We start from the raw sequence: 21,022 nt of genomic DNA, 5'->3' as shown, positions 1-21,022 counted from the left end.
AAGATGATGGCAGACCGATATTAAGAAAATTAAGCTCAAAATTGCATTTCTGAATAGTTCTTGTTTTGAATATTTAGGAATCAGGAGCAGATGGGAAAAATTTAATTTGAAAAAGATTGCATCATGATGTAGAAAATGTGCTTGGCAGGCCACAGGCTCTGCTCTGACTGCTCAGTGACAGGAAGGGGGGCGGGTGGTAGGGCGGTCGACCCACAATCATAAGAATGCAGGTTCGATTCCCGCCTTGCACGCCCATGAGTCGAAGTGTCCTTGGGCAAGACACTGAACCCCACCTTGCCTCTGGTGGGAGGTTGGCGCCAGTGTGTGACTGGGACTTTTGACATATTCTTGTGAAATTCAAACATAACTTTAGCATTCACGTAGATCATTTATATATTATTCAAACAATATCTACATTTTAACAACATTTATTAAAGCTGCAGAGTATATTCTGGCAGTAACAGCATAAATAACCCAGGTAACAGGTCTTCCAAAGACAGTAACTCTTTTTATTAGGATTTATAAGCACTGCTCGACTCACAGATGCATACATTAAGACTGTGGTGACCCTTTACTGCAGACTGTGCAGACAACACAAAAGAACAGACAGTTTCAGGTTAATGTAATGGAGGAAACTAGAAGTATAAATTGTTATCAAAATGAACATAATACACTTTGAGGAGGCTAATCAAACGTATCCCAGGACAGAGTGAAGGAGGAACGCTGTAATACTGCATTTCAGAGAAAGGCGACATTTGATGCATTTTCCCAAAGGAGCTCGAAAGTTTTGTCTACTGTGTCCAGATTCAAGGCACTTCAGTAAATGTGCCTCATTCGTGTCCAAATACAAGTTACACAGCTGTTGATTGGTCATATGTTTGGCCACATATGCATGCAACCGGCCTCCTGTACCAGCAGTCTTTGCAGTACTCCCTGCCACAGTATCTGCACAGAACCATGGGGTTCCTGCTGCACGCTTTCCCACAGAAACACACTCCAAGCGGGCAGAAGTCGTGCTGGTCTTGGCATAAGTCTGCATCCCCGCAGGAGGCAGAGTGGAAGACGTTGCAGCTGCGACACAGAACCTGAGGGTCCCCTTTGGTGAGGTCACAGCAAGGGTGAAAGCTGATTGGTTTAAGCAGTGGAGCGTCTGGATTGTCTCCAGGTGGCGAGTCTGCCGCACTCCCTTCAATGCTCCCGTTAGGCCGTTCAATTGCATAATCCACACGGTGTTGTCTTTGACACATTTGAAGGTAGTCACAAGAAAAGTTGTGCAGAGTGTTGCATTTAAAGCACTTCATCAGAACGAGGTCTGGTGAATTCAGACAGCTGCACGAACGGTCGGTTTCAGGTTCCCCCTTATCATCTAATGGCATGTTCATCTCAAGTGAGTCCATCTTATCAGACTCCTCAAAGGACCATTTGCCTGGACCCTTAGTAGCTGCAGAACCTCTGAGGGTCTCTAGCTGCAATGTTGGGCTCAAAGATTTTTGAACTGGCCAGGCGGAGGAGGCCGATGTCTTCATGTCACTCACGTCCTTCGTTCCATCAGTATCCTCGTCTCTGTACAAATCCTCTTCTAGGTCAGTTTGTTCCACAAGCGGCTGCTTCACGTCAAACCTCTTCACTGTGTTTTCCAGAGCGACCTGTCAGGAGGAACGAGAAAAACATCTGTAACACCACCTTATCTCACTGCTGCGGCTTTGCTAAGGGGCTTCCATCTGCAAACATCCATCAGTAAAACCAAAAGGCTGTTTTATTTCCTTAATTTGTTGTTCATCGTGCATTAGTTCAATAAACCAGAACATAAAGAATGAAACAAATTCTGTATTTTCTAAAACATTTATACAACAAAACCAAAGTATATCCGCTTTGCTGCAGTGGAACATTGAGAGAAACAGATGAAACAAGAACGGATCATGAAAGTTTCCATAAATGTTGAGTGAAAGGTTAAAAAGAAGTAAACAGCCGAATTTCCCACTTTTGCAAACGAATTTGAGAAAAGAAAACAATTTATAACTTTATAAAAGTTAGAAAAGACTAGTATTTGTGCCCATAATTGGATCTGATCAATTTAAACATATTTGGCATCTAAAATGAGGTAATTCCAGTATATATATATAACATGAATTGAGGAAATTCTAAGAGCAGGTATTAATGGACAAGATCATCAGATTGTAGAAGCTTTAAGAGAATTGTTGATATAATAATTAAGATCAATATATTTTTCATGGAAATTCCTTTAACACTTGTTAATTACTGACACCTCTTCCTGGTAGACACTCCTGTTACAGGAAGGGCTTACCTGCAAGGTGTTTCCTCGTTGTCTCTCATTCACTACACTGAGCTCCCACTGAGCTCCACTGGGATGATTTCTGAGAGCCGCCCAGAGAAGACGACATTCACAGCGGGCGATAAAGAAGGCACACGACAGGTGGAGGAACTGGTTCAGAGAACTGGGGTCGACTCTGGACGGTTGGAGTAGAAGCTGTTCAGGTTCAGACAGGCCATACTTGTATCCCAATAACCCAAACAGTGTCTCAATCTGTGGCATGGACAGCACCGGCCTCACGTAGTGTGTGAATCTACCGGAGTACATCTTGAAAAAGAAAAGAAATTTCAGTAAATAGAATTACACATACACTTCTTGAACCCTATTTGATAAAGCTTCGTTTAAACAACCTTGATGACTTTGTACTCTTTCCTCCAAGGACCCAGGTACAAATTCAAAGACGCCTGCTCCAGGAACTCAAAAACTTTAGCCAGATCCTTTAACCCTACTCGTACTTTCACTCTCCTCCCTCGGGCGGTTATTGCAGCACTTGCTTTTAAGGAGTCCTCCATCACCCGCAGTGGATCCAAACCCAGGCAGTGTGTATCCCTAGCATCCCCGTTCTTCAGCATCTCCTCCACTTGCCTCCAAATCTTCTCATCTGTGCATGGCAGGCTTGAGCCCCGCTCCAATATCTGCTGCTCCAGGCAGTGATCGTACACCCTCACTAGATCTTCGGCTACAGCCTGTTGTTTATGCATCCTGTTAAAACACAAAAAAAAAAATCAAAACGTGAAAATTTGAATCTGCAAATAATAAACATATTCTAATATTAAACATAGTTTAAACACCTTTTTAGTTAACATAGCAATTTACAGCAATGAGATTCTGTTGAGACTTTCTGAGCACAGGTGTGGACAAACGTTCAAAACAGCACCAACACACACAAACAAACCCCATCCCTTCTACTTTATATGTACTTGAAATGGCCAAATGCTTGGATGGAAATGAACGCGTTGTCTTTACGGGCGTCACGGCCTCCAATTGTTTGTTAGAAGTTAGCTTAGCATAAAACGAGTTAGGAAGGAACCCAAAATCACTGCAAGTACAAGTTTTAACATGTATGTATTCATTCATTCATACGGGGGGAAAAACGTTTTCAAATGCCAAAATGGTCACTAAAATTAATAAAAGACAGAGTAAAACAAAAATACACACACTGCTAATATTAACTAACTCGCATCGTCAGCACGGTTGTAATCGAAAGTAAAACTTTTTTTAAAAATTGTGCCAGATATGTCCGATTAAACCTCGAAAAACTGATAAAGAATTTTTATTTATTTATTTTTAAATTAACCACAGAAATTGACAAACAACACTGTCGGTAGTTTGGCTTCTTTAATTATCCTGTGTTACGGACACAAACGTAAACTTGCTTTTATTTGAAAACGTATAATTTATTACGATGTGTTATCCTTACTTACTTTGAAAAGGTCCGCCTTTAAGTTTTATAAAATTAAAAACAAAAAAGAGCGTTCACACTCCCAACAAACAAAGAAGCTAAACGCTATTTTTGATTAGCATGAAGAAAGTTTTCCCAAACCGTTCGAAAAGTTTTGCTAAGTCATGATTCAGGCACGTGCTGAATCAAAACTACTATAGATCTGGTTGAGAACATAGTAAGTAACCTGGTTGTAATGTGGTTTTCAACAAAGGACACGGTTTTAAATTAATTAAAAAGAAAAGTATTAGCTAGCACTGCTTTGTTAGCTAAGCTACGTAAAACGAGAACACTTTTTTGGGAGTAAAAATAAAAATGTGACAGCATTGTTTCAGAGAAAAACTAACTCACCTATTGTTGATACTCGAGTGATGTTAAACAGAGAAATAAAACTTCATTTCCGCCTCTTCAGCCTCAGCTAAGATTCACTCGGTTCTATTTAGGGGGAAAAGTAAACATTCATGTCACGTGACATTGATTTTACCAGTTTTCCAGGTGTCCGCTCGATGTATTCATCGGGACGTGCCGCTGGGAGGAGTTACGTCGCGTGAGAATGTGCATAAACTTGTAATACTTAAATTTTAATTTAAAAAGGAGTAAGACACAAGAAAATTATATTATAAATGTTGTAGAAATTTTTCATAATTTCGTCTTTACTGAGAATAGGGTTCACCGCACAATGCACTAGATGGCAGCATGTCATCTCATTTAGCTCTTCAACAGCACTCTACCTGCAGGTTTTGTCACACTGGATTTTTATTAGGAAGAAGTCAATTACAACTGTTTATCATAATTATGAAAATGCCTAAATGATATATTTTTTTTAAAAACACTATAGTTCTATTAGAGTAAAACAAGTAAAATTATTTTCCTCCCATTATGCTTTTTAAAACCTGGAAAATAATATAAAAATGTTCACCCATTGGCATCCTAGTTTGACTCTTCTCTGATGAAAAAAGACTGTTTCCACTACAATCTTTGGTGGCATTTCCCACTAAGTTGAGCCGGAGAAGCTCAGTCTGCTTGTGGTTTTCCTCTTATGAGAGATCTGTTGTTGGACAGTTGACCTCATTAATCTGCCTGCAACCTGATAGCAGCGAGGATTGTTTTCATCAAACACTTCTTAAAGGAAATAGTTTACAGTTTAGTGCATATCAACCAACCTCTTTTTTTATCTGAATGTTAACTTGGCATTGATTGAGAGGCTAATACAGTATGTTCTTGTTTTTATTGTGGAAAATACATAACATTTCACACCTAGATGCTGAGGTGACAGTAGTTAGTTTGGGCCTCTTTTTTTTTTTTTTTCTACCTGTAGGCGTGTCTTCTGTGGCTTCAAGGAGGCGGAATTGTGGTCCCCAGTTTAAAGCTCCCGGGTTTGACCAAAACACTCTGCATAAATCAGCAGCTCCACTTCCAGCTCACACAGTGACGCTTTCCATCCATCAACACCTTGTGAATCTGTGCAGCCGGGATGTCAAATTCGGACAGGGTTGTGTTGGCTCTGGGAGGAGCGGGAACAGTTGGCTCTGGAGTGGTCAAAGCGCTCCTGGATAAAGGTAAGAAAAGCCCTTCTTGCTAAAAAAAAAAAAAAGAGGTTAGGAATATTTGCTTTATATTATTCCCAACTGGGCCTCTTTGTAACCTGGAGCTGTACAAGTCACTTGTGTGTTTTTGCAGGAGATAATAACACAATTCACTTTTTGCCTGTTTAAAACAAACTTTTTAAACTTTGAATGACCAATTATTAAGTTAAGTTAAGTTATTTTAAAAGACTTAACTCTTTCAGTACCGATCCACTAAACACGGAATAGAATAATTGATCAATAATCTGAACTGCACCTTTTTTGTTATTTGTTGAGTGAAAATTGTTATAAAAGTAAAGCTAACCCTTAATTTATATGAAAGAACAAAGCAGAAAAGTAAAAGACAAAAATGCTCAATTTCTTTGGTAAATAAATGCTGATTTACCCTGGCATACTTGTAAAATATACTTTATAATATTAGTTCAAACCTCAAACATCGACTGTTTTCTATCAGATTTTTTATTACTTTGTTGTCTACACCTTTGATTTTAACTACTGATAAACAGAAATTATATCTTTATGTAGCTTTGAATGGTTAAATCTGATTACTGTTACTGAAAAATAACATTTCAAACTTTGATATGATAATTAGTCAATAGTTATTTGGAGAGAAAAAAATCGCGGGGAAAAATCGAAGATAAAGAAGAAATAAGGTTTGATTGCTTGAAAGGGAGTGGTGGGCAGTGAATTTATACAATCCCACAAATCACCAAAATGCTGACCATCTTTGATACCCTCCATGAAAATATAATTATTACTTTTTTTTCTGACTAAATCTTTTAAATGACCTTTTTTTTCAGTATACTCCTTTGACTTGTTCCTACTATTTGATATTAATCTTGTGTAGAAACGACGATCGTTCAGCAATGGGTTTTTTTTAATCCCAAACCTCTGGGTTCACCTCTGAGGAGCATCAATCAACATCTCCTTTTTTTACCTACCAATAAAAAAAGCAGAATTTTCCTTTTGAAATAAAGACATTCGGATAACCGCTCTTTAAGTTTGTGCATATTGTCCCTTCATAGAACGACACTTTGAGTCAAGTCCATAAACATTAGACAGAATCTGTATTTTCTTGGATTTATCTCGTTTAATATTTTTTATTAATGCGCCAAGAAACAAAATCTCATAAACTGACAAAAAAAACAAAAAAAACCTGAACTTTGGTTCCAGTGTTTCCCATCATCACTGCTAACATGAAAATTACAGTTTATGGTGGATGTGGATTAGCCTAATTTAATATTTACATGTTCTTTTAGTTAATGTTTTTTAAATCTAAGCTCAATTGTTGTTTAGAAAGCTTTCTGTCTGAACAAGAGTTGGAGTTTGAGTTGAGCAGAAAGTTCCCATCGGGTGGTCCTTAGTTTTCTTTAATTTTTTCTGTTCCGCTGGCTTCAGTGGAAGTGAATCTGCTTGTGTTTATGTGTGCGCACAAACTGAATGCAGCGTTTTCTGTGTGTCCAGGCTTTAAGGTGGCAGTGATCTCCAGGGACAGCAGCCGGCTGGAGAAACTCCGCTCCTTTGTCTCCTCCAACAACAAGAACAACCTCACCACCATCGTGGGGAACGTTGGTAAAGCGGTTGTTCACAGCTGTGTCAATAGAAGTATTCACGTTTAACAATTAAAGAGTTATTCAAGCGCTGATAGACATCTATTTTGAAATCCTAAGTTTTTATCTTTAATATTTCATTTTTTACAGGAAAAAGGTCAAAGGGTTTAAAGGAAAAAAATGCAAAAGTATACAGCATTATTTACAATTATCCATCTTCATATCTGCCCCAAATGACTCATACTGTAAAAGTTAAAAAAATAGTGAATATTAAAATATATATATATTGGTGAGCAAATGAGAAAAATATACTAAATTAGAGCTGTAAGCAGCGTTGTATCGTCCCCCACTCTCCCCCTCTGCCTCTGTCACTCTGGTCAGAGCTACATGTGTCAAATTGATGAAAAAAAATATGTTCTTCAAACTGGCGGCTTTTCTTTTGTTTTTATCTCCATAACAACCATTTTATTTTTTCATTGCCTGAGGGTGACGAACAGATATATGTCATTTTTAGAAGAATCGGCTAAAGTAAACTTTTGGATTTCCTTGGCAACAGAGTTTTTTTTGTTAGGGACCACGGCCAGATTCTTATCATGTTCATATTGTATGTCATATCATTTCGTTCAGCTTGAGCCAATGATTCAAGTATTGAGCAATTGTATTGTGCAACAGGAAAACACCACTTTTGCATTGCTAACGTTGTTCAAAATCTATACATTTTAAAATGATTTTTTCCCAAGCGGCGTTCTAATTGGATTTATCTCAAGGAGTCAGGAGCTGATAGATCAAAATCCCTAGGAAGATTTTGAATTTGTAGATGCTATACAGGTGAATTGTTTTTAAATTCAAGATTAATTTTGACCTCGGGAAGAGGTCAAAGGTCAATCAATCTTCAGTGTGGTTGTAGAATTGACCTGGTGGCATGTGTGGGAAATTTTCTGATCGCTCAAACAAGTTTTCTTTACCCATAATGTGTGAAAATGTAACAATGACCAAATTCTACACTATGCCAAAAAATAGCCGCCAAGCCGTAGGTCCTGTGACCATCCCATAATAATCGCAAAACTTCCCCTTGATATCCCCAACATGTGTGTTTTGATTTGTTTATCTGTGGATTTACTTGGAATTATTTTTTAGAAACCATAAGAGAATTTGACCATTTATTTTTTTGACGTCTCACCTACAGGACGGAATGTTGCGCGTCTGGGACTCAGGTGACGGGTTAAAAAATGTTTAATCTTTACGAATTCAATTACTTTTTGTTTTGTAGCCTAATATATTTCCACCATAGGATCTATAATCAAAAAATAAACTCTCAAATACTTTCTTTTTATTTGCGTGTGTGTGGTTTCTTGCAATAATTAGCTCCGCCTTATTGCATCCAAATGAAAGTCGTGATGTGAGTCAGAAGTTTGAGGACGCAAACTTCAGGCTTGGTCTCTGTTTCAGGGACGGAGGAGGGAGCGGAGCAGGCGAAGGAGGCCCTGCTGACGGAGGTGGGGAAGGTCACCGACATTGTTTCCTCTTTGGGCTTCAGCTGGTGGCAGGGTGGCCCCCCACACACCCAGACCCTCAAAGACCTCCAATGGGTCAGCAGCACACAGCACCTTTAAAAAAAAAACCAGACACCTTTTTTTCTGAAATAGTTTGCGGATGCTCAAAGTTTGACAACTTTTTAGGTGATTTTATTCCAGTTTTTAATAATTTTCTTTGCGAAAGTTAAGCTACTTTCTGTTCAAGTTGCTGAATTTTTTGAACTAATTTACTTCAATTATTCTCAGTTTTTATTTAGGGGACTTAAGCCTGCAGAACAGCAGTTTTCACATACTAATTCCAATATAAATATTTAGGTATTATTGATATATAATTAAGATTTGTTTTGAAGACTCCTGTCATCTTCTTGTGCAGCCTGAACATCAAACAAGTGTGAACATGCAGACGATTATGACAACAACAGTTGATCCATCAGATTCATAAAATAATTCTTGTTAGTTTGAAGCTGAAAAGTCAGTTATGAGTGAACACCCAAAAACTGCAAACGTTTTCTCTGAATCTCATTTCTGTGACAAAGTATTGAAAAAAAATCTGTATTTTTAATGCAAGTTATGCTTTAAAATCTCTTCAAACAAATCACTTGTAAATATTAACCTTTAAACTCTTTTAGTGTTTTATATTGTTGAGGCCACTTCATCAGACGTCCATCACATTTCTGAGGTTTTCAAATTTAGAACTACTTGAGTAAAATATGTATAGATAAGGAGATAATTAAGAAGTGAGTAACAGTTTGGATTGTGTAAGAACACAAAAAAACCAACAACTGTGTTGATTTTTTCCCCCACACATTCAAAGCTTGAAGTGGTTTTACCGTCTGTTATGATCCTTAAGAAGAGTCCTGATCAAGCAGATTCAGATTTACGTATGCTTGTAAACTCTCCAGGTCATGGAGACGCTGCTGCTGAGCACGTTTGTGTCGTGGAAGGCTTTCTTCCCGCTGGTGAAAGACAACTCGGACTCCACCTACACCTTCATCACTGGTGTGTCCTGCAGCCTTCAGACACTGGGAGGATCCGAACTCCTGATTCTTCAGTGCAGCCCAAACAAAACGAAACCTGTAGGACAAATGAAACTCAAATGAGAAGGGTTTTTTTAAATGATGTAATAAAATTTTAAATATGTTTGGAAAACTGAATATATACAATATGTAAAAAGTATTTCTTTAATATTACTATAAAAATTGAGGAAAGATTTTCCAACCATTTTACTGAACAGAGTGGAAGTTTGAGTTGGAAAAACATAATATTATTGAATTTTTACATTAAAACATTTCAAGTTAAATAAACATAATTGTTAAGAAAAAACTACTTTGAAAAAAGTAGTAACTTTAAGTATGCAGTACTTAATTAAATATAGTTAATTTAAAACTCTTTTATATCTAGAAAAGTATTTATTTTAGTGAAGTCTTAAAATTTAGGTTTTGATAGAGTAAAAATTTTTCCTAAGAATTTAAGAAATACAAAGATGTCTTTTATTTTAAAAAGATTTATTAAGTTTGCAAAGTTACAATTTTAAAAGTAGACTTAAAATTCCAGAAAGAAGTATAACATATTTCAACTTCACAATCAGCTTAGTTGAGCCATAAGCCACAACATAACAGTCAAATTGTCAACATGTAAAACAATCACACGAAAAACAGGAAGAATTTAGAGAGAGCTTCAAAAATGGTCACAGGTCCAGTCTTGGAGTCCCAAACCAGCAAACAGCAAGCAGGCTCTTCAAAAATGTCTGTAAGAACAGGAACTCCTGCTGCTGCCTGCTGCATCTGGTGCACGGCAGAGGAAAAATCTTCAGAATTCTGCCTCCAGCGCCTCATGCATGGCAGTTTCTGCCACTCAAGACACAAAACAAAATCAGACGAAAAACATGAAAAAGGAAATCTGAAAGAAGCTGCAGATTAGGCTCTGAAGTGTCCAAGAATAATTTAATCAATATCACATCATAAAAATACAGCAGATTTAGGAGGTTGCTACTATAGTTGTTTACCAAAAACACAACAAAAACACCTCAATACCTTACTTTTGTGCTAAAAAACAAACAGATGCTAGTGTGTTTACCAGCTGCTGTGCTGCTCTGTGCCACAGGGGGCGCTGGAGAGAAGCTGCTGATGCCCGGAACGGGCTTCCTGACGGTGGGGGCTGCGAGCACCCTGGCTTTCTGTCAGGTACTGAGGGAGGAGTATCCCGAGGTGCCCTGCAAACTCAACCAGGTGAGGCTTTCAGACCGCTACTCGGCAGTAGTTTTGGTAGTTTTAGACCCACTCCCATAATCTTTTGATATAATTTAAAAAGCGTTCACCTCTGAGTTGTGGTCAGGACCGCCCCACCCTTCCCGTTACCCATTACTGAGAGCTCTCTGTTTACATGCTCTCCCGTTAGCTAACAGCCCCTCTTTCTGTCACAAATAAGCTCTTTTTCAAACAACATTTATTCGTCTGCTCCCGATTCACAACAATTTGAAAAAAGAAAATGCAATTTTGCTCTTAATTTTATTTATGTCCTCCATCATCAGAAAAATCCCACAAGAACATGTTAAAAACACCCCAAAACACATTTTTCATCAGCAAGCTTTTAAAATAAAATAAAAATGCAAATTTAATAGAAAATAGTATCCTAAATTAATTTATAAATTTCATAATAAATATTTATGTGAAGAAACTGGATTTTCTAGAAAGGACTGTATTAAATTTTAGTTCGTAACCCCGTCAGTTTCTTACACACAGAAATAATGAATAACGACTCAGAGACAAAACTTAGCTTTTGTGGAGGTTTTACTTCGTACAAACATGAAGGGGACAGACAGATGAACATGGTGCATTCAAAGTCCGAACCAACGAGCTCAGGGATGGGCTTTGGTATAAAAACCCTGCATTTGCATATTCAGAAGATGGTCCGATGTGTGAAAATCACGCCCACAGGTTACTGGTGGAGAGAAGCTCCAAGGCTAAAGTGAAGATAAGTCTGAGGCCTGCTCAGCAGAAAACATGCACAGAAAAGAGGGAGTATGGGAAGAAACTGTTAGAACAATAGTTTGGCTGTGCTTTCTTCAAATGTAATATAATTTTGAGATGACAATACATGCTCAGTGAATTAAGTTTAGCCATTAGTGTAATAAAAGTTAAAGGCAGTTTCTAACTATTCTATTTCTAATTATTCCTAACAATTTATCTTAAAACATACAAAGTAATTATATTATAAAAGGGCATGCAGTTTCCAAGAAAGTCCAATTGAAAACTCAAAATGAAAAAGATATGCTTCAGTAAAGTGTAGTGCAAGAGTCTTCAACCACAAGTCAGGGAGGCTAAGTCAAAAGAAGAAGGTTTACAATGTAATAGTCCCAAAATATGAATAATTAGAAACATTTTCTATATCGTCATAGGTACATTATGTGTTTAAATTAAGGAATTCAAAGCTGTTTTTAAAAAATTATTATTGTTTCTTGTTTTCAGAGAGAGGGAAAAACAATAATTACAATAATTAAGTAAAAGGGCAAAAATAATACTTTATATTCTGTTTCCCTCTTATTATCACAAGGTCTTTTCTAGTTTTTTGTTTTTTTCTTATTGTTTTGTGGGAATGAGATAAAATAAAACCTTCCAGCTCAGTGATAAAACACTGAACTGGATTCATCGACATGTTTGTGGCATAAAAAAAACCATCACTTCCTGATGGAACCATCTACTTCCTGATCGGTGTACCTCCGGCTGACTCCTAACCTTCATCTTGGTTTCTTTTTCCCACCTCCTCACAGCTAAAGATAAACACGGGCGTTGGTACTCCAGAGCGCATGGCTCCCGGCTACCTGAACCATCTGGACCTGGGTGAAGCCGTCACCTCCCTCGTGGAGAGACGAGACACCTCCCACACAGTTTTCACCATCAACTGCCCCGCAGACTTAAAGACAGTGATCCTGGAGGGGAACCTTTAGTCTGCAGCCCTACAGTCCTTTCTTCACTGCTTCTGCACCCCAAACACGTCTGTTTTCGTTATTTACCCACAACTTCAAACTCAGCGCTGACATTTTTTATTTTACTGTCCTGTTAGATCTTAGTCGATTTGTGTTTTAATCTGCATGATGGAAGAGATTTTCATGGTGCCAACAAATGTCTCTGTGACTTTTCAGTCTGCTTTGGAAAAAAAACAACAATAAAGAACGGAATCAGAGATACTTTCTTGAGTTGTTCTGGTCCTGAAGATGGGTGACGTGAGTCCATTTGTGGGTTTTACAGTTAATGCAGCAACAGGTTCACCTGAAAGAACTGCAGCCAGTCGCATTCAGGCTGCAGCAGTGTCACGCGTGACTAAAAGAAAGACCTCTGCAGACACTTTGAGTTACTATCTGATACAATCTTTGCAGACTTCTGGCTCTGACGAGGCCTCAGTGGGACTCAAATGAAGAAGTTGAGGTACTGGTACAGGGAAGCCGTTCGCATTCACCATCCAATTGACTTTTTTTTTTGCATAAAAAGTGTTTTGAGTTCTCCGAATGGTTAGGTTACCCGTTAAATAGGTGGCCAAAGGTTACCTGAAGGTCCTCAGCAGGTTGGAACACACTGCTCCTATTTTTCCATGCAGTTGATGTTTTGGGGCTGTTGCTAAGCGACACAGACTTTCAACTCCCTCCACAGATTCTCTATTACCCTGGTCATCCAGATCAACCATCCTGCCTGTTTCACAGACCGTGGACTGCTTTCCGATGAGGAGCTGATCCAGGCGTTTCTTCATTCTGACGGATAGGACACACCTGCAGGGGGAGCTGGATGACAGGTGGAGTGGTGGATCTTGAGAACCAGGATTAAGCAGCCCTGCTCTTCTAGAGTGAGGTCCAGAGACTAGCTAGGCCACTCCAGACCCTCGGCGCACTTTCCACGTAGCACTCCTTTGTTCCCCAGGTGTTTGGAATCATTGTCATGCTGGAAGATCCAGAGGCGTTTCTTCATCAATGCTCCCATTGGAAGGAGATCTTTCTCCAAAAACTCACCATTCATCATATCCTTAATAGGGACCAGTTGCAGCCCCAAAGCATGATGTTTCCACCTCCATGCATCAGCATTATTCCCACTGCAAACACGGTGAGTGGCGTTTACACCAAAGAGCTACATCTTGGTTTCATCTGACCACATGACCTTCTCCCAGTCTGGATCATCCAGATAGTCTCTGAAGAACTTCAGACAGCCTGGAGATATTCTGGCTTTAGCAGGGGGACATTTGGAATCCATGATGATGTTGAGTGTAACTATAACCTTTGGTTTTGGTCCCAGCTTTCATCAGGTCCATGAGCAGTTCCCTCTGTGTAGTTCTGGGCCATTCTAAACTCAGTTGTTCCACCAGGGGAGTCCTTGAATGGAGCTTCAGGTGGAGGCAGATTCTTGGTGAACTTGTATTTCTTCCATTTTCTAATAATTGCTTCAACAGTTGATCTCTTCTCAACAAGATGGTGTTTTGTAATGGGTTCATCCCAGTCCAGTTCTTCTCATTGGACTGGGATGAACCGCTTCTCACTTGGCCAACGGAACTCTATGTGAATTCGGTTTTGAGCTGTTAAAACCTTTTTGTTGTAGAGAATTACACACTTTAAGTGTATTTTACGTAGTTTATATGCAGATATTATATAAATCTTACGCAACTGCATGTAATTTTTGTGAGATGCATAAGCAATTTTGTGGCTTTCCATGATCGTTCTATGTATGTCTAACCGACTTTTTCATGCATGTACCACGGATGTATAACATTTTTGTTGCTTATACGGCCAATGTATCGCATTCAAATTACGTAATTGCCACACGAATCGCTAAGGAATTTCAAAAAAACAGCACAATAATCAAGAACGGTTCTCGTTCTACCATGATTTGTGTGTTCTTTGCGTGGTTTATTCGTACTTCTTCCATGGTTTTAACGTTTGTGATACATGTGTGAAAATTTAACGTAAAGATCACAACTTTTCTCACTTTTTTCACCTTCATGATCAATTTTCATCCATGAATTATATGCAAAATGTACACAGTGGCTGTGTGACACGGCTTTTTTTCCCCCCATTGTACATTTAATATCAATCCAGAGAAAGGAGGCTGAATGGTGAAGCACATATGATGAAACTTGCGTGACTCTGTCCCACTCATGCGCACCCCCATCCCCTCGCCAGCCTCTTTGTGTCTTATTTGGGGCATTTGTGCGTCTTGTTGGTGTCTCCAGCTCATGTTTGCATAAGAATGAAACATTTGCCAATAAAAGGATTTGGCCCACAAAGATACAGTTGACGATAGACAGGCGTTTCTCTGCTCGGACAGTGTTAGTGTTGTCTGCCGACAGCTTAATTAGGCCAAATTATTCTGAAACTGCGGTGCGCTGCCCTCTGAACCCCACTTCCTCCTTTTTATCCACCGCTTTTTCTCTCTCCCTCCAGGGGAGGACACAAACGGTCAAAAAACCCTCCCAAACAGCCTTGTTGGCCTTCATGACCCATGTTAATCTAATAGAAAATGAAAACTGGCCTTTGTTTTGGGAGGGATAATAAGGCTGGCTTCTTTTGTGCCCCGGCCTGCAGCCTGGGGATCAGGCAGAGGGGAAATGTGGGTGAAAAGATTAAACGAAATGAGAGAAAATTGGGTGAAACAAGGACAAACAAGCATGAAGCTCTGGGCATCACACATACAAGAGAGCCGTGGTTCTGTACTGGTATTTCTAATAATATATTTAACTATAAGCCTGTGGGGGAAAAAAAGGGCAGATCTCATTAAATGGAGGCTGCTAGCAGTTTAGAAACTGTAATATTGGAGAGCGAAGAACTACAAGGAATTGTTTAATCTTTAAGAATTTAAATTAAACTTTACAGAGAACTTTTCATGTCCAACTTATAAATACATATTAACAAAAATAACAGTAAAAATAATTATTACAAAAAAAAGCCCACCCACATACATAAAAACAATGTCCTACTTAAAGTGGAGCTAAAAAATAAGTTTTAAGTTTTGACCATCAGGATGAGTCAGTCACGCTCACTGGAGCGGCATTCATGCATCGCCGCTTTCATTAACTCTTAAGTTCAACACTGGGTTTTGGAGATCACTTTTAAAGTGCCACTGATTTAATAAAATGTGTTTTTGGTGTTTTAAAATGTTCTTGCGACAATTTTCTGATGATAGAGGACACATGGTAAGAAAATTAAGCTTAAAATAGCATTTCTGAATATTTCTTGATTCAAATCAAAGTGAATCACAAACAGACGGAAAATGCAGTTTCAAAAAAATCTTCTTTGTGACGTAAGAAAATACATTGTGGACCACAAGCTCCCTTCACTGGCGGACAAACAGATTCACGTACGCCTTGGTTTTCCTCGTCTGAGCTGGCGTCTGACTCAAAACTGTACAGCTGAACAGTTTTGAGTTTTCGGGTCCTGGTTGAAATGATTTACACTCATCCTATTACTAAATTCTCCAGATTGAGATTTACTTTATCGTTCCTGGTGGGAGACTGCATGAATACCAGCTGCTTCTTCACATCAACCAAAACATGCAAACTAGTGATTCTAACTCCCTGATTAGCAGATCCCATAGGTAACACAATCTATTTACACACAAAAAATAAAAAAAATTCTCCTTAGTTGCTGGAGCTTTCTTCTTTTTTAACAGCCTCAAAGGAAATGTGTAGTTATAGCAAATCTAGAAATGGTTTCATTGCACTTCTTTTTTTTTTTTAAATCAATATTTGGTCAGTTTTTTTTTTACTTGTCCAACAGCTGAGCATCAGATGAGATATGAAGGCCTCTTGTGTTGGACATATTTTACATTAACAACTAGAGGTTTATTTTTTAATAAACCACTTTTGTAATCTAGGTCAGAATATTTGGTCAGCCTTGAAACATAAAAACAAAAGAATTAGCATCTAAGTGGGTTAAAGGAGACCACGAAGTTAAAGGTCTTATGTTTATCCATAAGTGACATAAGAAGAAAATGCACAGTGATGAAAGGCATCAGCAACTCCAGGCTTCGGTGCTCTGAGATCTGAAGAGAATTGACTAGAGATTTATCTTCGTTAACTGACAGAACGTTTAAAACTTGCTCATGTTCGAGATGCTTTCTACAAATTAGTGGCTAGAAATATTTAAACAGTTTAGTCGGTGAATCGAATTGCTCCTCTGCTTCTGATTAGAAACAGGAGTGGCCTACACTGGAGGCCTTTTAGAGCGGATGGGAAAACAAACTCCGATCTTGGCATTGCGAGACTGCCGTTCGTGCGAGAGCTTGGAGACTGAAACCAAAGCAGGTCTGAAGCTCTCCCATCCTAAAAACCCAACACGACCCGCTGACTCAAGGAGGGATACCACAAGATTGCAGTTAAAGTTCAGCAGCAAGGCCGATATGAAGCCAGCAAAGTGCGTGTTTGCAGGCAATTATGGACACATACAGCACCAACTGTGAGAACAGAGTCCCATAAACACTGGATTTGTTGAAGAACAGCTGGCATGCTTGCTGCTGAGGAGACGGTTTAGTCTCATGCTCTCCTGAGGGTTTTGTCATATCAATAACCTGCTTTGAGGTCAAAGAAGAGGAGTCACGTCACCATCAGGATGTGTCAATCACGCCCACTGGAGCTCCGCTCACGCAACGCCGCTTTGGTCAACTCAAGTTCAAAACTGGGTTTTGGAGATGACTTTTAAAGTCCCACTCTGATGAAAAGTGTTTTTTGCTGATTTTAACATGTTCTTGTGACATGTTTCAGATGATGGAGGACTGAAATTAAGAAAATAAAGCTTAAAATTGCATTTCTGAGTTTTTCTTTATTCAAACTGTTGCAAATGAAAAAATGTCATTGGAAAAAGATAGAAGAGAATAAACTGATGGGAACATTGAAAAACAGCCAGCTGTTGTGTCCTTGGGCAAGACCCTTTACCCTCTAGTGCAGCTCCACTGGGGTGATGAATGTACCGGTGATGGTCCGAGGGGCCGTAGGCACAAACTGGCAGCCACACCTCTGTCAGTCTGCCCCAGAGCAGCTGAGGCTACATTAGTAGTTACCATCACCAAGTATATATGAATGAATGGACACATTGTAAGCACTTTGAGCAACAAGAAAAAGCGCAGATAAATCTAATCCATTACTATTATTAAAGTAAAAACACTTTTATGTTTAAATTCAGGTTCCTCTTTATTGACTCGTCTCAAACATACATTTTTATTTCAAGCATTCACAGTTCAGTTTAGTGGCAAAATAAAAGTTTTCATGACACAGATACAGACATGTCTTTGTTTTTGATAATTTCAGTAACAATTCTGATATTGACATCTTTTGGACCCAGACACATAATAAAACACTCAAAAACAAATAAAATGCATTCAACAGGCATTAGCTTTGCAGGTTTTTCTATTAAACACATTTTAATCACATGTTTTTTGCGCATCTTGCTGCATTTTCGGCACTCTGAGGGTAAACTGAGGAGATTCCACTGATTTCAGATTGGACATAAATGTGTTAAAAAAGCCTTAAGACAATAAGTTATCACATACTTAGGTGAAGGTAACACCCAACAAAAGCACTGAAGGAAATTGAGTTGCAGTTGCATTTTTGGAGCTAAAACTGTAAAGAGAAAAGTTGGTTTCTTCCAACAAGTTCATGTACTAAATTAAATTACTTGGTAAACTAAATTCATAAAGTAAAAAACAGGAAAACCTCCCAACATCTGCATTAAAACACATTTTTAACGGGCAACTATAAAAGAATTAAACCTATTTAGTACATGACATGATTTAAACACCAGACTTATGTTGCTGCAAATGTTCACCATTTTGGGCCCAAAAAACTGCAGATGGAAAGGAATGAGAAGTAACATTAAAAGAAAAAAAAATGTTTATGAAGACAAAACCCGCTTTGGCAAGAGTCTCTAGGATCAAAAATGGCTAACATGCTCCTGCAGTCCCTTTAAATTACAATCTAGATGCAAAAGCGCAAACAAAGAGCACAATCCTGCAATAAGGACCGGCTACTTGGCTCCTCAATAAAAAATAGTGTTCAGGTTTAGCAAAGACTCATCAGAAGTCTTCCTCCTGCCTCGTATTGCATCTCTGTCGGGTCTGTACGCTCATTTAATCTCCACCCTGTGCAGGGAGACCCCCCAGAGCAGAGATGTTTGCATGACTTGTGGACGCCTCCAGCTTCCCTTTGGAACTCAGGAAACCTAGTCGTTCACTGAATTTGAAAGGAAATGAAATATTTTCAGCATCTAAAGGGAAAAGCTGATCGTGTTGGCACTAGCCAGACTTTGATAGCGCTGCTCCTTTTGAAAAAACTCGGTTTACAAACAGAAGAAATAAAAAGGATTTCCGTTAAACAGACTCATTCCAGTTTTTCTGCACGTTTTAGTTCACTGCTGGAGCCGAGGCTGCGTTTTAGTCCTCGCTCAGATACAGACTAATTGATTTTTCTGTTTCCTCACTCCATCTGTTGAGAACTTTGTATTATCAGACAGGCATCAAGATGCACTTTGTGCAAACTCTACAAACCCTGCAGTATTTTTTTGTTTTGTTTCAGCCGATATCATGCCAAAAATATGATTTTATGAAACATCCTCAGTTTGTAATAAACACCTCAATTATTGCCAGATGTTCTCATTAGGAGCCAAACCCCCCCTCCTTAAAGTCTTTTGTTTTTAAAACAGTTTGAGGGTTGAGTTGGAACTGTGACGGCTGACCGTCGAGGAGACGAAGAGCAGAGGATGAATCTGTGATTTATGTGAGCGAAGAACTCAGATTACTGGAGGAGGAAATGTGCTGCGGACATGAAAAGTGCTTCATAATACAGAGAAAAACATTAGTTTCAACTAAACTCACACATAAGCTTCCCAGAAATCGACAGGAAGAGGTTTAGGTTTTTTTTCTTTTTTAAATGCAGCATTGGAACTCCTCTCTAATCTGGTTTGCTCGTTTGTTGCTTTATTGTCATCCTCCCATCAGAAGCAGAGGTCGGTTGGAGTTGAGTGTGAAGCATGGGTTCACATGGAGGATGAGCTGCTGTTCAAAGGATGAAGGTCTGCGGAAAGATTCGACTTTGAGTCACCTTTAAAGTTTTCATTTGAAGAATTTTTAAACACAAACAGAAAACTTAAACAATTGGATAAGAAGACCACAAATACATCCCTTTTGCTGTCTTTAAGTTTACAGTGTAGTGTTTCTCTTCATCCTCTGTAAAACACCTGCAGATGCTTTAAAGTTTTTTTATACACTAGGTTTAATGTAGGAACCATTCAAATGTGATATGGATTTTCTCTTAACCCATAACTGTCAAAGTGGAATCAGACACCAACTTCAGCCGTCCAACTTTTAAGGTGCAACAGAAAAATACAAAAAAAAGGCTCACTAAAACTGGTGTTTTCTAAATATATCCATAAACATGAATCCAACTTTATTAGCAGCATCCTTGTAACATTAGACAGACGGTTGCTGAATATTTTCCATTATTATGGTGTGTGAGAACGACTGTCACAATAAATCCATGTTTGGAGAAAAGACTCCTGGTTTGTGTCTGTTAAATACAGATTTCTTTTATTTTAAAGTTCAAGGCTCTTCATCCGGTTTCTTTACAGACTCTTTTCTGCCAAAAAGAAACTTTCCAAATACTGAATTATTGATAATAATAACTGCCATAAAAGACCTTAGTTCTGTTTTGAGCATAGAGGAGCGATGAACGCATCAACGTGCAACAAAATTCTACACACCCAACCTCTACATCAGAACCTCTTTCGCCCTTTATTCCCACTCCAGAGCTCAACTGCAGCTTAACGTTTAACGGTTTTAAGCAAAACTTTCCTGCAGGGAACCTGAGAATGAAGCAGAACCCAGAGCTGGTGGTGTGTCTGCTACACTTAAGTGAACTTTGAGGGGATTCAATTTGGTTTCTTTGGAACTTTCTTGTTTTGCTTCGTTCGGATTTGATATTTGGTAAATTGCTTATGTTTTTCTAGTCTTCTTACGAAAAAAAGTAAAAGAAAAAGTTAAAAAAAAAAAATCAGCCAATAGGATTTTGAAATTATCCAACAAAACAAAATAATCAAATATGAATTAGTTTATAAACACGCAGGCGGTTCAGGGATCCTAGCTTTGAGATTTGCCAACATCTGGTGAATTTAGAGCAGAAGCATGCGGGGGGGGGGTGACATCACAGTAATTAATGCTTTTGACTGAAGGTAACCTTAATCCAAAAACTGAAAGTTTTGCTAAAAGTCGGGGTATCTTGACAGCTGGTGTAGATCCGTATATTTCTCATAGCTTGAACCCCCCGATTTTTTTTCATTTTTATTTTTTAATTGTCCAATACTTGACATGAGAATAAGCAAAAACAAAAGACTTTAAATGCAGCTGTCAAAACATGAAGCATGACTGAGCGCAGCAGTTTGACCCGGTGTGAAGCACACAGAAGGCTCTTCTTGCCTCAGCGACCCGATGACTCAGAGCACGGCAGTCTGCAGTTACATGTTTGGCCATAGGAACCCGTGTGTCACTGAAGTTTTTGAGTGGGCCAGTTGAGACTGTCATATCTTATAACACCAACACTCGTCACTCCTCATTCTG

The 21,022-nt window shown here is 38.7% G+C and overlaps 3 protein-coding genes across 5 annotated transcripts in view; 1 reads left to right on the top strand and 2 right to left on the bottom strand.

Annotated features, from left to right (window-relative positions):
• Nucleotides 1–488: 488 nt before the first annotated feature.
• On the bottom strand, nucleotides 489–4,256 carry spata2l (spermatogenesis associated 2 like). 2 transcript variants are annotated; one of them, XM_023956042.1, is made up of 4 exons: nucleotides 4,125–4,256; nucleotides 2,683–3,034; nucleotides 2,306–2,599; nucleotides 489–1,646 (listed from the first exon to the last, which is right to left on the bottom strand). In XM_023956042.1, the coding sequence occupies exons 2-4, from the start codon at nucleotides 3,031–3,033 to the stop codon at nucleotides 852–854; spliced, it is 1,440 nt and encodes a 479-aa protein (XP_023811810.1). In that variant the 5' UTR covers nucleotide 3,034; nucleotides 4,125–4,256; the 3' UTR covers nucleotides 489–851. The 2 variants fall into 2 exon arrangements, with proteins under 2 accessions (XP_023811810.1, XP_023811811.1); XM_023956043.1 differs by lacking the exon at nucleotides 4,125–4,256 and adding an exon at nucleotides 3,757–3,781.
• Nucleotides 3,282–12,630, top strand: LOC101155349. The gene is made up of 7 exons (XM_023956045.1): nucleotides 3,282–3,393; nucleotides 5,092–5,332; nucleotides 6,824–6,931; nucleotides 8,359–8,498; nucleotides 9,347–9,443; nucleotides 10,548–10,672; nucleotides 12,214–12,630. Exons 2-7 carry the CDS (start codon nucleotides 5,248–5,250, stop codon nucleotides 12,388–12,390), a joined length of 732 nt encoding a protein of 243 aa, XP_023811813.1. The 5' UTR covers nucleotides 3,282–3,393; nucleotides 5,092–5,247; the 3' UTR covers nucleotides 12,391–12,630.
• Nucleotides 12,631–17,584: 4,954 nt separating this feature from the next.
• Nucleotides 17,585–21,022, bottom strand: part of vps9d1 (VPS9 domain containing 1) — a 32,074-nt gene continuing 28,636 nt past the window's right edge. For both annotated transcript variants that reach the window (XM_011476456.3, XM_011476457.3), the window contains exon 17: nucleotides 17,585–19,484. In XM_011476456.3, the coding sequence (XP_011474758.1) occupies nucleotides 19,447–19,484 (38 nt within the window). In that variant the 3' untranslated portion in view covers nucleotides 17,585–19,446. The remainder of the gene's footprint in view (nucleotides 19,485–21,022) is intronic.

The sequence above is a fragment of the Oryzias latipes genome, chromosome 6 (genome assembly GCF_002234675.1).
Source record: "Oryzias latipes chromosome 6, ASM223467v1".
Classification (NCBI taxonomy): Eukaryota; Metazoa; Chordata; class Actinopteri; order Beloniformes; family Adrianichthyidae; genus Oryzias; species Oryzias latipes.
This window is presented reverse-complemented; position numbering and strand designations above follow the sequence as displayed.